This window comes from Furipterus horrens, unplaced genomic scaffold (assembly GCF_987537825.1).
Source record: "Furipterus horrens unplaced genomic scaffold, mFurHor1.1.pri manual_scaffold_4, whole genome shotgun sequence".
Lineage (NCBI taxonomy): Eukaryota > Metazoa > Chordata > Mammalia > Chiroptera > Furipteridae > Furipterus > Furipterus horrens.
The window spans coordinates 203,597,157-203,611,658 of NW_028327174.1; the positions used below are offsets into that span (position 1 = coordinate 203,597,157).

General features: G+C 66.2%; 1 protein-coding gene and 1 long non-coding RNA gene across 3 annotated transcripts in view; both read right to left on the reverse strand.

The window, feature by feature from the left end:
* Positions 1–1,012: 1,012 nt before the first annotated feature.
* Positions 1,013–2,328, reverse strand: LOC150013914 (uncharacterized). The gene is made up of 2 exons (XR_016510606.1): positions 1,378–2,328; positions 1,013–1,280 (listed from the first exon to the last, which is right to left on the reverse strand). It is a non-coding gene; the product is annotated as an uncharacterized LOC150013914 (long non-coding RNA).
* A 1,821-nt stretch (positions 2,329–4,149) lies between these two features.
* Positions 4,150–14,502, reverse strand: part of RXRA (retinoid X receptor alpha) — a 79,793-nt gene continuing 69,440 nt past the window's right edge. For both annotated transcript variants that reach the window (XM_090274988.1, XM_090274987.1), the window contains exons 5-10: positions 10,514–10,683; positions 8,222–8,351; positions 7,274–7,406; positions 6,311–6,402; positions 5,812–5,917; positions 4,150–4,396 (exon numbers count right to left, since the gene is read on the reverse strand). In XM_090274988.1, coding sequence (XP_090131114.1) covers positions 4,249–4,396; positions 5,812–5,917; positions 6,311–6,402; positions 7,274–7,406; positions 8,222–8,351; positions 10,514–10,683 — 779 coding nt within the window. In that variant the 3' untranslated portion in view covers positions 4,150–4,248. The remainder of the gene's footprint in view (positions 4,397–5,811; positions 5,918–6,310; positions 6,403–7,273; positions 7,407–8,221; positions 8,352–10,513; positions 10,684–14,502) is intronic.

A 14,502-nucleotide genomic window follows, 5' to 3' on the forward strand; every position in this document is an offset into this window, starting at 1 on the left:
AGGCCAGAGCCCGGATGGGGGCGCGGGGCAGTGCACGAGGCCTCTGAGGCCCGGCAATCAGCAGTGGGCTTGGCCAGAGCCCCCGCGGGCACCGTCACCCAGCCAGGCAGGGACCCAGAGGGCAACAAGAGGTTCCGGTGCAGCTGCCACCAATGCGCCCTGCGGAGGGAACGCAGGCGTCCGTCCGCACCACGGGAGGCCTGCTCGGCCCTGCCCCGGGCTTGCCGAGGCCTGAGGGGCCCCTCCACCCCCACTGCTCTCAGACCGTCCACACGCCATGCCCAGGAGGGAGGCGCGTGGGAGCGTTGTGTGAGAGCATGTGTCCGCCTCGGTGCGTGTGAGATGGTGTGCACGTGTGTCCGACATATCCCAGGGGAATGGCAGGGAGCCCCACCTCATGGGCCGTGTGCTAAGGTTCACCCCTCCCGCTGGGAGCGGCACCCACCCTCAGGGCCCTCTGTCCTGCACCCTGGGGCAAGACCCCGGCCCACAGCCCCGCTCCAGGGTGTCTGCAGGGCCCCACCCCCAGAGGGCGCCCTCTAGGCAGAGGCACAGGAGGGCTCGGGCCCAGCCCCGCCCTGGGCAGCGTGGGGACGGAGGGCACCGGCAGACAGGAAGGAGCAGGTGGAGCTCCGCTTCGTGTCTGCAGGGCAGTTAGAGTACACCCTTCGCTTTGTGGCACTGGGGGCCGCCTGCCCGTTCAGCCAGTGTGGGTGCTGGGGCCAGAGCTGCCCGGCTACGCCGGGACCCGTGGGTGCCAAGGGGCCTCTCCGGAGGCCGCTGCGCTGCCCTGGGCCCCAGAGAGGGGCTCCTGAGAGCGGGGGAAGGGGCGGAGCTGACCAGACCAGAAGCACCCAGCGGTGGCCTGGTGTGGGGGTCACGCTGACATGCCTCGTCCAGACCTGGGCTGGCCACATCAGGGACAGCAGGAAGCCCCCCAACACCCCCGTGCGGCCAACTTCCAGACCCAAGCAGAAACCCTCAGCGGAACAAACGAGCCTGGGAGGCGGGGTCTTTTTAAATGCTCGTATTTTGTTTCTCCTGTTTTTGTCCACTACTTGCGGACGGCTGGCCGTCACCCCGGCCCCTGCGGCCAACGCAGTGGGACAGTCCCGCTGGGACGTGATTTCAGTCAGAGTCGCGGGAGGTGGCAGCGGCGGGGACAGGGCCGAAGGGAAGCAGCTCCCCGGGCAGCGGTGCCGCGAAGCCTGTGCACGTCCCGGAGCCTGGCCTCTGCGTCGCTGCCCATCCAGCATGTCGCCGAGATCATTCACCTCGCGCTGCAGAAGCAGAAACAGACGAGCCCCCTCCCACCGTCTCATCCAAGTATACATGACGGATAAAATTACATTTGTACAAAAATAGATTTCTTTTTACCTTTCCCGATGCTTTAGACATTTCTCTTATCTTTACTCTCTGTATCTGTCACCTCTGAAGCGCCAGCTACGCGTCCCTGCTAAGGCAAGGCTGAGGGTCGGGACCGCCCAAAGCTGTTTGCTCTGAAGCATCTGAAAATAGATGCAGCTCCTCGCCTGAGTCACTCAAACCCGCTGTCACCAAAGGAGGGTCTTCAGGTGCTTGCTTACATGAAGCAAATTTACAGGAAAACGGGGAACGTCTTGATTAAAAATAAAACACGAACATTGGGAACCGCACGCGTGTACTGCGATGACACACGGCTCTGTGCAGACTGCACAGCACACACATCGTACACCACACTCCCGCGTGGGCAGGAACCAGGCCACGCGCCCGAGGTGCGTGATGGGGACAACATCAGCTGGCTACCCACGGTGCCCCGGCCTGGCCCCCAGCACCAGCCTGAATCCTCTGGGCACGCCAAGACTCGCAACACCCGGGGGACAGGTTTTTCTCAGCATGCATTGCTCCAGGTGACTAGTGGCTGACACGGGGCCACGTTGGTGAATGTCCCCGGCAGGTCGGCTTCCAAGAGGTGGGGTGGGGGGCAAGCCGGCTTTGCCAACGCCTTCCAAACACAGGACTCGGTCATCTCTGATTCTCGGCCACAGCCACAGGAGCCACGTCTGGATGTCAAGCGGGAAGGTGACACGGCCGAGGAACTGGTGGGAAGCATCTGGCCAGGCCGAGGCGGGGACCGGCTCAGGGTGGCTAATGAGCTGATGTTAGTGCTATCTTTAGAAAATTAAAGATTGTCCCACCAATATAATAATAATTACAAAACAAATCACCTTAACTGAACCAGACTGGGACTACTACTGGAGATCCGGTTAAATGAGAATTCTGCCTCTCTGCTGAGCCAGGTGCCACCCCAGCGCCTCGCCTGTCCAAACAAACCGTGATGCACAGAGGCTGACGTGACTGGTGACGGCTCCTGAGGGCCTGGACACCGTGCGGGAGGGGCAGCAGGGGAGGGGCCCGGCCGGTTTCAGGAGGTGGTGGCCTGCGGGCCTCAGTGCTTTACAGGCTGCCAGCAGGGCTGCTGATGGTGACGTTCCCGAGAAGCCAAGCCCCCCAACCGAGGACCCCCACCTGGGTTTCCTCCTCTGGAGCCACCCAAGAGGCCTAGGGGGGGAAGAGGGGGCTGGGCACAGACAGCGGGCAGAAGGCACCAGGGTGTTGGTGGGGGGCAGCTTAACATTCCCACTGCTGGGAGGGACCCGAAAGGGGACACTTTGAGAAAGCTGGCATCACTGCTGGTCACAACTGTGCCCCAAAAGCTGCGAACACTTTCAGGGCAAGTGTGGGAGGGGAGCGGCAGGCCTGGCACACCTCAGTGGGTGGAGGGGGTGCTCGCGAACACAGCCTTCCCCATGGAGGCCCCTCGGCCGGCCCGGCCCCTGCCAGGGGTGCCGCACACCGCCTGGGGACGGCGCCCACCCCCACGCCACACAGGGCTGCTGGTGGAGGCGGCAGGAAGCAGGAGGGAAGCCACCAGCACCGAGCGTGCCCCTGGGCCGGGTGGACGGGACCCGGCCTGCATCACCCACACCCTCCCTCCGTGTTCCGGCCCCCACTGCTGACCGATGCTGGGCTCGTGGGGTGTGAGGCGCGACATGGCACTCAGACCAGCGGTGGGGACTGCGGTGCAAGGGGCCAGTTCACCCCGAGGCCGCCACCTGCGGACCCCAAGTGCCCATTGCCTGGGCTGGACCGAGACACTGCAGAAGTGGGTGCTGGGCCCCACGGGGCACCTTCAACCAGAGCAGGTGTTGGGGGGCTTCCACCGAAGACAGCAGGGCTGGCTGTCCCCAAGGGGTGCCTAGCCCGGGTGCAGGAGGCCAGCCCTCGGTGGTTCTGACTCAGTCTGGTAGACACAACTGCCCGCAGAGAGGGTGGCCTCTCCCGGGAGCTCCGGGCTGCAGCCCCCCTGCCCCTCCCCGCTGGGCTTCTCTGCCAACGGGCACAGCGGGTCAGACACCCTCCAGGAGAGCAGCCCACCTCCCCTCGCACCTGTGGGCCTCCCGGGGAAAACCTCTGCCAGGAGAGGGCAGCGGAGGCACGTGGGCACCGTCAGTGCTTCCAGGAGCGGGAGCTGCCCCCACGTCCCACCCCTAGGCTGAGATCTGGGGCTGAGCACAGGCCAGGGCCCCGCGGGGGGTCACCCTGGGTCGGATGGGACCACAGGGAGGAGGGAAGGGATGGGGAGAAGCTGCAAAAAAGACAATGCAAAGAGAAAACTGAGGTGAGGGGGCGATCACAGTCCCTGCAGCCTGGAGGTGGCCCCAGACCCCGCACAGCGCTCAGCTCCTGCTGTGATTGGCTCAGGCAGACTGCCAGTCATCTTTGGAGGAGGGGCTGCTCGCCCCTCTGTGAGGGAAAAGGGCTCTTGCCCCAGGGCCCCTCGGATTCCCAGGGAGTAGGTGGGGTCTTCTGGGACCAAACACCAGCCCCCACCTGCCCCTGCCCCCATCACGGTGGGGCTGGGCTGGGCTGGCCAGGGACAGCACCCCAAACAGGAGAGCCGCAGCGGAGATTCAAAAACCCAGGACAACAGCGACTCGAACGAAGCCACCCTCCGGCTGCTGCAGCTCCGGGAACGGGGCCTGCGACCCCTGAGCCGCCCCGGGAAGCCACTCCCTGGCTGGGGTCACACCAGTTCTTGCCACTCGGGCTGCCGCCCTGGGAAGCCACTCCCTGCTGGGTCCAAAGACAAGTAGTATTGAAAATAACAAGGGTGGCAACATATCTCTTAGGCTTAGCAGTGACAGGCTGCGCCCCAAAGTCCAAACAGGCCAGGCAGAGAAGGGGCAGGGGCGGGGCTCCGGGGGCCTAAGTCATTTGATGCGGGGCCTCCAGCATCTCCATGAGGAAGGTGTCGATGGGCGTGTCCCCGATGAGCTTGAAGAAGAAGAGATGTTCCAGGCACTTGAGGCCGATGGAGCGCAGAGCCGGCAGGCGTAGCAGCAGCTTGGCGAACCTGCAGGAGAGCGGCCTGAGCTCGGGGGCGGTCCTCCCCGCCGCCCCCGAGAGCAGGACCAAGTTTCACGCCCAAGCCCTCCAAAACCTGCAAGAGACCTGCGTGTGCTGAGCCTCAGAGGAAAAAGGAGGGCCCCTTGGGCAGGGGAAACAGAGCAGGGCAGGGCCCCGAGGCAGGAGCCCAGGGTGGGCGCGAAGACCACGCGGGAAAACGCACAGGGCGGCGATCTGGGATGAAAGGCCAGTGGCGAGACAGCGGCCAGGCTGGGGCGCGCTGAAAGGGGCTTTGCGGGGAATTAAAACGCGCGGGCTTTCTCCAAGAGCACTAGAGAGCCACAGGAGGATGTCACGCAGGGGAGCGGCGCGGGGGTCAGCAGCGCCGCGGGCTGCAGCGGGGAGGTCCGCGCTCGAGCAAGCCCCGCCCACGCCCCGCCCACGCCCCGCCCACGCCCCGCCCCGACGCCGGGCCCGGCCCGCGGAGGAGGGACGTCGGGCACAGCCAACTGGGCCAAGTGTCCCTGCCAGGGACGCCCCCGTCTGCCCCAGGGCCCTCCGCGTGCTGCCCGGGCCTCTCCACTCGGACCCTCGAGCGGCTGCGGGGCCTCGTGACTGGTTGAGAACGCCTGTATTTGGGGGGCGAGCGCTCTGTGGCTGCCTGCCACACAACCCGCATTTTCTAGGCAAGAACACAGCCCCGAGCTTGGACTGGGGCCAGAGATCGAGCTGTTTTCTGCTGAGCTGGCGTGATGGCTGCGGCCGAAAGCCAGGAAAAACAAACGGGCCTGCCACTCCAGCCCGGCCTCGGTCCTCCGTCCTCCATCCGGGAAGTTCCACTTAAACCAAACCAGATGAGGGCCCAGCAGCTCGGGCGCTGTTAACCGTGTGCGCGCTGGTCGGGGTGCCGGGAGACAGGGACCTGGACCCCCACCAGGAGGTGCCCTTTCCGAGGGAGAGGGTACAATCGGGACAACATTGAGCTGGGTCCCTTCTCCTGACACCCACTGGGCCCCGGCCCCACAGCCCCGGAAATGAGACGGTCCCCACTCACCCAGGCCCAGGCGGGCAGGCAAGAGATAAAGCCACTCTGGGACCACCCCATCTATCTACTCTGCATGTGTTTACAAAGCACCTACAATGCGCTGGTGTCCAACCCCAGGTGTGTGTAACAGGGACCTGCCTCTAGTGGTTCCCTCTGGGTGGGGGAAGCATACCCTCTACAAAGACAAGCACCTACTGTGTGCTGGCACGAGCAGGTCTTGTCAGTGGGGCTACAGGAAAGGATGCGAGTGTGTTTGCACTGGGCACACCAGGTGCTCTCGGGTGCCCTCAGCCCAGGAGGGCACCACTTTCTCATCACACAGAAGTGCCTGAAAGGCTCGGGGCGCCCCGGCCCAGGGTGGGGGCAGCTGCGCTCACCTCCCCGGCTGCTCCGGATACTTGTGTTTGCAGTATGCCTCCAGGGACGCGTAGACCTTCTCCCGCAGTGCCTCCACCTCGGCTGGGTTCGAGAGCCCCTTGGAGTCTGCAAGGGAGAAGGGCCGCGGGTCAGTGCCCCACACCTGGAAGCGGCCTGGGGACCTGCGTGCCTCCTGGAAGGCCCCCCTCCACACAGCACCTAAGGTGGGGGACAGGCTGGTCCCACCGGCCCCGGGGTAGATCTGCCCATCAAGGACACGGCCGGGACTGTCTGGGCTCCAGACTGGCACTGGAAGCTTGTGGGGAGCCTGCCCCTTCTGGATCCCTGGATTCTGGTGCAAAGCATCGCCAGCTGGAGGCCTCACCAGACACCTTCACAAGGTCCAGAGGAGGAGGCAGCAGGGCCCGGCCCCCTCGTGAGCAGGAGACCCTCCGGAGCCGGGCAGGGGAGGGCTGTGGAGGTGGGGCCGGGACGCTCTGCACGGGACGGAAGCCATACCGGGGTTGAACAGCACAATGGCGCGCAGGCAGCCCAGCTCCGTCTTGTCCATGTGCATGTCCCGCATCTTGGACACGAGCTCGGTCAGAACCCTGCGGAGGAAGCGGGCGGACACCAAGGCCCATGTCAGGCTGGGTCCCTCGCCGGGGCCCCACAGAAACACGCGCAGGCCCCAGGGGACAGCGGAGGAGGGCAAGGCCAGCCCCCGCTGCCCCAGGGCGGGCTCTCCTCTGCCTGGAGAGGGTCTGCCTGTGGGATTTCATCTTGGGGACATGGAGTCTAAGGAAGCGCGTGGCAGCTGAGCAAAGGCCAGCCAGGGACGTGGACAGCGGGGCCTGTCCACACACTGATACTCAGCTGCAGACGGGCCTGCGGCCGCCCCCCCCCCCCCCCTCCAGCGGGCTGCAGTAGGCGCGGCCCCTCTGGGCTCAGACAGGGCCAGCCACAGACGGGGATGGGCAGCCCTGTGCACCTCGCCCGGGGGGGGGGCCGTGTTCCTGGAGAGCGACCTTCATGAGTGGTGTACCCAGATCACCCAGACCCCGCATGGGCCTGCCCTGCAGGGGCACCGCCCTGGAGGGCGGAGGTGGCCCAGGGGCGTGTCCGAGCTGGGGCGGGGACATGACTGGCCACTCAAGTACACAGGCCGCTGCGCAGCGCACAGGTGGGCTATGATGCATCATGGTCCCAGCTGCGAGGACGACATGCCACACCCAGCGGACACGGGGAACTGTATCTACGGAATAAGCTACTTCTGCTTTTCAAAAAGTGCACTTTCTTTCCCACATACAGGGTTTTGAAAAAACTGGAAGGAAGTGAACCAAAACGTGGCCTAGGGCTGCAAGGATCCCAGGGGCCGGACCGGGCCGGGGTCTCGCCCCCACCTCGTACCCTTCCCTCCGTCCGCCAGGCTAACCCGTGGGAACAGAGCCCATGCGCGCGCGCAGCCGCGGTGCCGCCCACCTGTCGAAGATGGCGCCCACGCCGGCGCTATGGGCGCTGTTGCGGTGCACGTGCAGCCCCGTGGCGAGCAGGATCCCGTCCCTCACGGCGACGGACCGGTGGGAGAAGGAGGCGATGAGCAGCTCGTTCCAGCCTGCGGGGCGCAGACGCTCAGCCGCCGGCTCGGGCGCGGGGCGCCGCCCCCACAGCCCCGCGCACCCCTGCAGCGGCCGCGCGCGCTCTCACCGACCCACCCCGACGGGGCCCGAGCCAGGCTTCCCAAGGAGGGCTCCGTGGAGCCTAGCCCCACGGATGTCCCACAGCAAAGGGGTTCCCGGGCGCCCGCGTTGGGGACTGGCCGTCTTCTGCAGCGCACACGGGGCGCTGAGGACTCCCGCACAGATCGCCGCTGAGACTGTAGCCCAGGGGCGTCTCTCTGCAAGCGCAGGGTGCGGGAGCCTCCGAGCGCCCAGGACAGTCCCCACTGCTCTCGTTGAGTGGCTGCCCGTCTGGTCCCCACCGCAGGCTCTCGGAGATCAGTGGCTGCTACGTGGAACCCCACAGAGCAGCCAACTACTGATCTGAAACGGGGCGTGTGAGAGCCGCAGGCCAACTCTGCATGATCATTATGTGTGCAGAGAAACCAGAGCAGGCACCCGAGTGTTAAAAAGGTGCAGGAAGACACTAAAAGACAACTCTGCCCAGAGGTTCCCACGGCTCCGTAAACGGGCCCCCATCAGTAAGGGCAATGACCGTAAGTGCCGCAGCGACGGCTCCAGGACGCTCGGAAGGTTCCGGGCTTCCTGGCTGACTGTCTCATGGGTTTTCCCACGTCATTCTGACCGCAAGCCTACCAAGCAATAATCAGCCCCGTCTCACAGAGGGGGAAACTGAGGCCCGGGGAGGGGAAGGGGCTGCCCTGCCACCCAGTGGTGGGAGGGCCCTCCGGCCGCCGGGCGGGCCACTCACCCGCCCTCAGCAGGATGACCTGGTCGTCCAGGGGCAGCTCGGAGAAGTGCGGGATCCGCTTGGCCCACTCCACCAGGGTGAAGAGCTGCTTGTCCGCCGCTTGGCAGATGTTGGTGACAGGGTCATTGGGCTGGGGAAGGAGGGTGCAGTGGTGAGAACACATGGCCCACCAGGCCCTGCTCTGCCCGATGTGGGCCAAGTGTGTCCCCCAGAAACGCACACGTCCAGATCCCTAGGCCCTGTGGCTAGGTGGCCTTGCACGGCCAAAGGGACACCCCTGGCCATGCGAAGGGCTGGCGGAGGGCTCTTGGGGAGGTCCAGTGACAAATGGCACTGAGGCATGCAGAGCAGGGACCTGGAGCCACAAGGAGAGGCATTAGCACTGGGGCCAGAGCAGCCTGGGAACCCTCAGCAGGGAGGGGCGGCAGGCGCCAGCACCCGGAATGACACCAGAAGCCACCTTCATGTGAAAACCCCTCAGTGGCGCAGGGCCGGCCCACAGCCCACGGTCAGAACCCCGGGTGCTCACGGGCCACACAGCACGTGCCCGCGCCCAGCAGTACCCGCAGCCTTAGCCTCGCCTGACGGACCGATCCCGGCAGCCGCGCGCAGAGACTGCCCTGCTGGAGTCCCTGGCTCGTGCAGGTGACATGCCAGCTGCCAGGCTCCACATCCCGGAGCCTCGGTCTCCCCTCCCTCTGTCACATGGCTGTCTGAGAAGGACTGCACTCCCTGCCTCTCCGTGCCACAGAGCAGCCCACGAAGTGGGAGCCCAGGTGGTGGCGAGGGGCCCAGGGAGCCCTGCGAGGAGGCCATGGGCGTGGGGCAGGGCTGGCAGCGGCCCCGGGCTGAGGCCCCAGACCGAAGACCCTGGTCGAGGGCCTTCTTCCAGGCATTGGCCTGCAGCCCCTCCCAGGGCCCTCAAGGGGCCCGGCTGGAGCAACGTGGGGCAGGCGGTCACCCTGAGCCCCAAGGCAGGCACGGGCCTCGAAGGTCGGTGCAGCTGGAATAGGTGATGGAAGGAAGTACAGAGCTGGGCCTGGGGGGCTCCCCATGGGGGTGGGAGGGGCCCCAGCTCCATCCGCTGTGTGGCCTCCAGCAAACATCTAACTTCTCTGAGCCTCGATTCTCAAACGGGCCTCCATGTGCCTGAGTGCACAGGGCCATCCCTTCCTGGGAGACAGACAGCAGGACCCCCAGGCGGTGGCCCAAGGCTCCCCCGGGGCCCCCAGCTACTGTCCCAGGGAAGGGGCCTAGCAAGCGCCAGGAAGGGGGGCCCGCAGGAAGCTGCACCGCGAGGTCAGACGCGAGAGGGCAGGCATGCAGGATGCTGGAATCCCATGCGTGGCCTCACAGCGCCCTGCCCTCCGCCTTCTGCAGCCTCTGCCTTCCTCCAGAGCCACGGGGAGAGCAGGGGCCAGATGGCTGTCCAAATAACGTCCTTACTTGGCCAAATTAAAAGTTGGCAGCCCTTCCTCGAGCTCCTGATTTTTTTTTGTGTGTGTGTGTAATTTCTGCTCAATCATGAAACCCTCACAGCTGGCCTCCCGCCCCTCACTGGGACTGGAGAGGGGGACTTGGGCTGGGGCCGGGCCACACGGCCCAGGGTCACAGGGTCTGTGATTGGTGTCCCATCACACAGTGCAGGGAGCAGGGGGCCTCAGCCTGCCGGAGCCTCAGGAGCAGGTAAAAGGGAACCCCCACACTCAGGGGGTGAGGGCCACATATGAGTACCTACCGCGGGGGGCGGGGGTAGAGGTCACTGTCTTGGCCAAAGGCCAGCAGTGAGGAAGAGCTGAGATGCCACTCCCGGCCTCCTGGCGACAAGGGAGAATCCCCTTGCCACACACGCCGCCATGTGATCATGTGTGGGAAGATCAGAACGACCCCACCTTGGTGGGGGCACGAGAGGGTGCCCAGGGAAAGGGGCTCCTTGAGGAAGTGACACCTTCACTGAGACTGAGGCCTGAGCAGTCGGGGCAGGGGACGCCCAGGCGGGCTCTGGGCCTCTGGGCAGGCCAGGACAACCTCGGGGTCAGCCACAGCGCTCTGTCCCAGCCCTGAACCCACACGGGAGACGAAGAGGAAGCCTGGACACAACTCCGTCCGTACCCCTGGGGCAGGTCCAGAACCCGGACGGCGGGCCGGAGACAGCACGGAGCATGAAGCACCCACCGGGGCACCGCACGCCTCTTCCGCGGGGCCCCAGCTGGTGGGGTCCTCTACCCGGGGGCACTCCCCAGGGCCGCACACGGCCTGGCTGCCTTGGGAGGTGTGGGCGGCAGCACTCACCGAGCTGGGGTTCAGCCCCATGTTGGCCTCCACGTACGTCTCAGTCTTGGGCTCCACAGCCAGCTCAGCCTCCAGGATCTTCTCCACCGGCATGTCCTCGTTGGCGCTGCTCGTGGACTCCACCTCGTTCTCGTTGCGGTCCTTGCCCCGCTGCCGCTCCTCCTGCACAGCTGAGACACAGCAGGCGCCCCTCACTGAAGCATCCGACACATGTTCGCACCGGCACCCTCCCAGGCCGGGCGCAGCCAGGACAGATGGGGCCCCCTGGCTCTCGTGGAGCTGACGGCTCAGCGGGGGGTCTCAGCATGGAGGGAGAAGGGCGTTGATGGGCCATGGACTAAGGCAAAGCCAGGAAGGCTTCCTGTAGGAAGTGGCAATGAGACTGAAGGAGCAGGAAAACCAGGGATACGGGTTCAGGCAGAGGTGGCATGTACTAAGGCCCAGGACCAGAGCAGAGGTGTGCAGAGGACTGAACAGAAGGGAAGTCAGGAGGGGGCCCGGCTGCTGGGAGCCCCGAAAGAGCAGCCAGTCAGAGGAGGCAGAAAAGAAGGGGTTTCCTTCACCTCTGTCCCCCAAAGACTCACAGCAGAAAAGCTGAGGAGTCAGGGAAGCCACACTGGTGTCTGAAGACCTCAGGCTTCAGAGCCCACGCGGCTCAGCTGCCCTTTTCCAAGAGGGGCCAGGCCCGCCCTGAAGCCCCCCCAGCAGGCCCCGAACAGCCACACCAGAGCCAGGCGTGCAGCCCACCACAGCACCCGGGGGCTCCTGGGGCTCCCACACCTGTCCCTGTCCTCTCTGATGGGGGAACCAAAAACCTGGGATGGCGAGGAAAGAAGGCAGAGGGGAGGAGCCGCTGCCTGGTCCAGGGCTGGCGGGGCCACGCCTCCCAGGGACGCCACCGAGGCCGTGAGTGGCAGGGGCAGCACCAGGACAGGGTTCCCCTGGGCCCACCTGAGCCCATCCTCCTATGGTCCTGCTGGCGAGAGACCCACCCCCCAAGACTCCCAGGGCACCCATGGCTTCCTCAGGGCCGGCTCCTCAGCCCCCACCCACCCCAGACAAGACCCTCAGCTTCTCAGGACCCCTGGGACCCCTCCCCACAGCGGGAACACGGACAAGGTGATCTGCAGAGCCACATGGAGACTTCTCTGCCCAGGACCATCCGCTTCGCTCAGGCCCAGGCTACAGACCCCTGGGGAGGCCCGCCTCCCGCGGCCGCAGCCTGGCCACAAGGCTCCTGGTAGGACATGGAGGCCATCCTGAGCTGGAGGGCCCCGGGCCTGGGCCCCCACAACACCCGGAGGTGGGCGCCTCACTCCCTGCAGGGCATGCCGGGCTGTGGTTGTCACCCTCGGGAGACAGGATGGGCGATGGCCATTCGCCACCTGCAGCCCGACTCCCAGACCGTGCCTGCCAGGAGGAAGCTGCAGACCCAGAGGTGCCCTCTGCAGGGCCCTGCATCCACGCCCTGGGCCCCGCCAGAGGTGGGGGGCGAGCCCCCAGCCCACTCTGCTCGGCCCTCGTCCTGGGGGCCCGTCCCGCTCCCTGGGTACATGCCGAGCGCGGCCCCAGGAGGCCCCTGGTGGACGGCCCAGCCCTGGGGGACCCAAGGGCAGACACACGTGGGACGGAAAACCTGCAGCCCCTGGTCACGGTCGCGCGCGGAGGTGCGCCCAGCCGGCCGACCCGCCCAGCACCCCCCCAGCCAGGCCTCCCGAGGACACCCCCCGGGCCAGATGCCGCTGCCACCCTCGCTCCCTCTGCCTAACGCCACCTGCGCGGTCCTCTCCGTACTTCTGGTCCACCCCAGGCTCGCGCCCCAGTGAGCTTCCAGGGCTTCCGGACTCCCCAAGCGCTACCGCCCCCCAGGCCTCGGACGGCCCATGCCCCGCCCCTCCCAGGACACCTCTAGAGGGCAGACGCAGTCCCCTGCCAGGACTGCCGGGTTCCGTCGCGCCGCCCTGAGCTGTTGCAGGACGTGAACACCTCTCCACCACCCCCAGCCAAGTGCTCCCGCCAGGCCCCCACTGCGGCCCATTCGGAGATGCGGAGCCCCATCCGCGCCCCTCCCCGGGGCCTCGGGACTCCACGGGCAGGCCCTCGTCCTCCCCGCGCTGACGTGTGGCTATTCAGAGCAGCCCCATGCCAGGGCGGGACTCAAGGACGGGCTGGCCAGCACTTCAGGAGGCACCAGCTGGGCCGTGGAGCCAGGCAGGGAGCCTCACGTCTGGGTGTTTACAAGCCTGACAGCAGGTGGGGGCTTGGGGTGGCGGGCAGTGCTCACTCTGGCAGGCAGTTGGCAAGGAGCCGACAGGGCTGCAGAGGCCACTGGGCTCCAGCCCCTCCATGTGGGGGACGCTGGGTCACCCTCTCTACCACCACACACAGGTTCCCAGTCAGCATCCAGGGTGACAAGGACCCAGAACCCAGACAGGCCCGTATCCCTGAGACCCTGAGGATCAGAACCCCAAGGTCCATCCCCTGGGCAGAATCCTAAACCCTCAGAGGCAGGACGCAGCTAAGAAAAGCACGTGGTTTTAGGCCGACCACTTCCCTTTACCAGGTGGGGAAGCGGAGGCTCCGACGGCCCAATGGGGCGAGGTGGAGCCCTTGGGACTGCGGGCAGCTTAGGGCAGCAGGCTCCGCATCAGACAGGGCCCAGGGGCCCAGACCCTGCTCCGCCCCCAACCGCTGTGTGGCCCGGCAAGTCCTTAGCCTCTCTGTTCCCCGGGGTCCTCAGCCCTGTAACAGGAGTGCTGGCACCCACCTTCAGGCCGGGCCCCGAGGAAGAGCCCAGAAGACGCTCGCAGCTTTTTCACTGCGCTGCCCGCCCCACGCACCCCGCAATGTGGCCAGTCAGCAGGGACTTCCTCCCTAACCAGACAGCCCCAGGGTGGGCCACAGTGGTCCTGGGCGTGGGGGCAGCGCCCGAAGCACCTGCGCCCTGGGGGGCCGAGGACCAACTAGCGGACACTCTGTGAGGCCGCAGGGTGGGCAGGGCCCGGCAGCCCTGAGCGGCGTCGTTACAAACTACAAACGTCGTGGTTTTGTTTACACGCCCCCAGCTGGGCCGCCTACCAGACGCAATCTTGACTTGCTGGCGCCCGGAAGTCTCGGCATGCCGTGGGCAGAGGCGGCTGGGGATCCCCAGAAAGACCCTCCCCCATAGCCAAACACAGCCTGAGAGGGGGACGCCACTCCCAACACAACCGGGGTCCCCAATATTCAGGAGACCCTCTGACGTGCAGGGGAGCCGCACCCCCCCAGCGAGAGTGGGACACCCCCACCCTGCCACAGTGCCCACGGCCACCTTCAGGCTCCCGGGGACCCAGTAGGAAGCTGGGAGGTGGGAAGGGGCGTCCGGGTGGGTGCTGCCAGACAGCAAGGCCTCCGTCTGCCCGTCCATCAGCCCCCACGGGAGGCAGGACTGAATCTCACCCAGAGGCAGCTGAGACCCGCAGAGCGGGTGCCGGACAGTGACCCCACAGCGCGTTAGGGTCTCCTCAGCTCAGAGGACATGTTCCTCCTTCACTTAAGGGACTCAGTCCAGGACACAAAGTCTGCACATGCGTGATCACGTGGCAGGCACACACATGCACGTGCCCTGGTAACGGATCTCCAACCCCACCAGCCAGGCATGGAGCTGCCACCTGTCACGTCCCCCCAGCAAGCCTGCGGTGGGGGCCCCTTTCCGATGCCCTCGCTGCACAGGGGGACACCAATCCCCGACGGTGACAGGGAGGAACTCAGCTGCGGCTCTTTCTCCACAGTAGAAGCACGAGGGGCCCCGTGGGCACACACACAGCAGACACACTGTTCCCACACCCCAGCCCCTCGGAGCCGACAGCCAGGCACAGGAAGGGGGGGGGGGCGGCGATAAGCAAGGTCTTCCTGGGGGAGGAGGCAGGGAGGCAGGGGCAGCAGCCGGCCCCCTGTGGCCTGGACCAGAAGCACCCCAGGTGGGGGCCGGGTGCCCCATCGGACTGGGA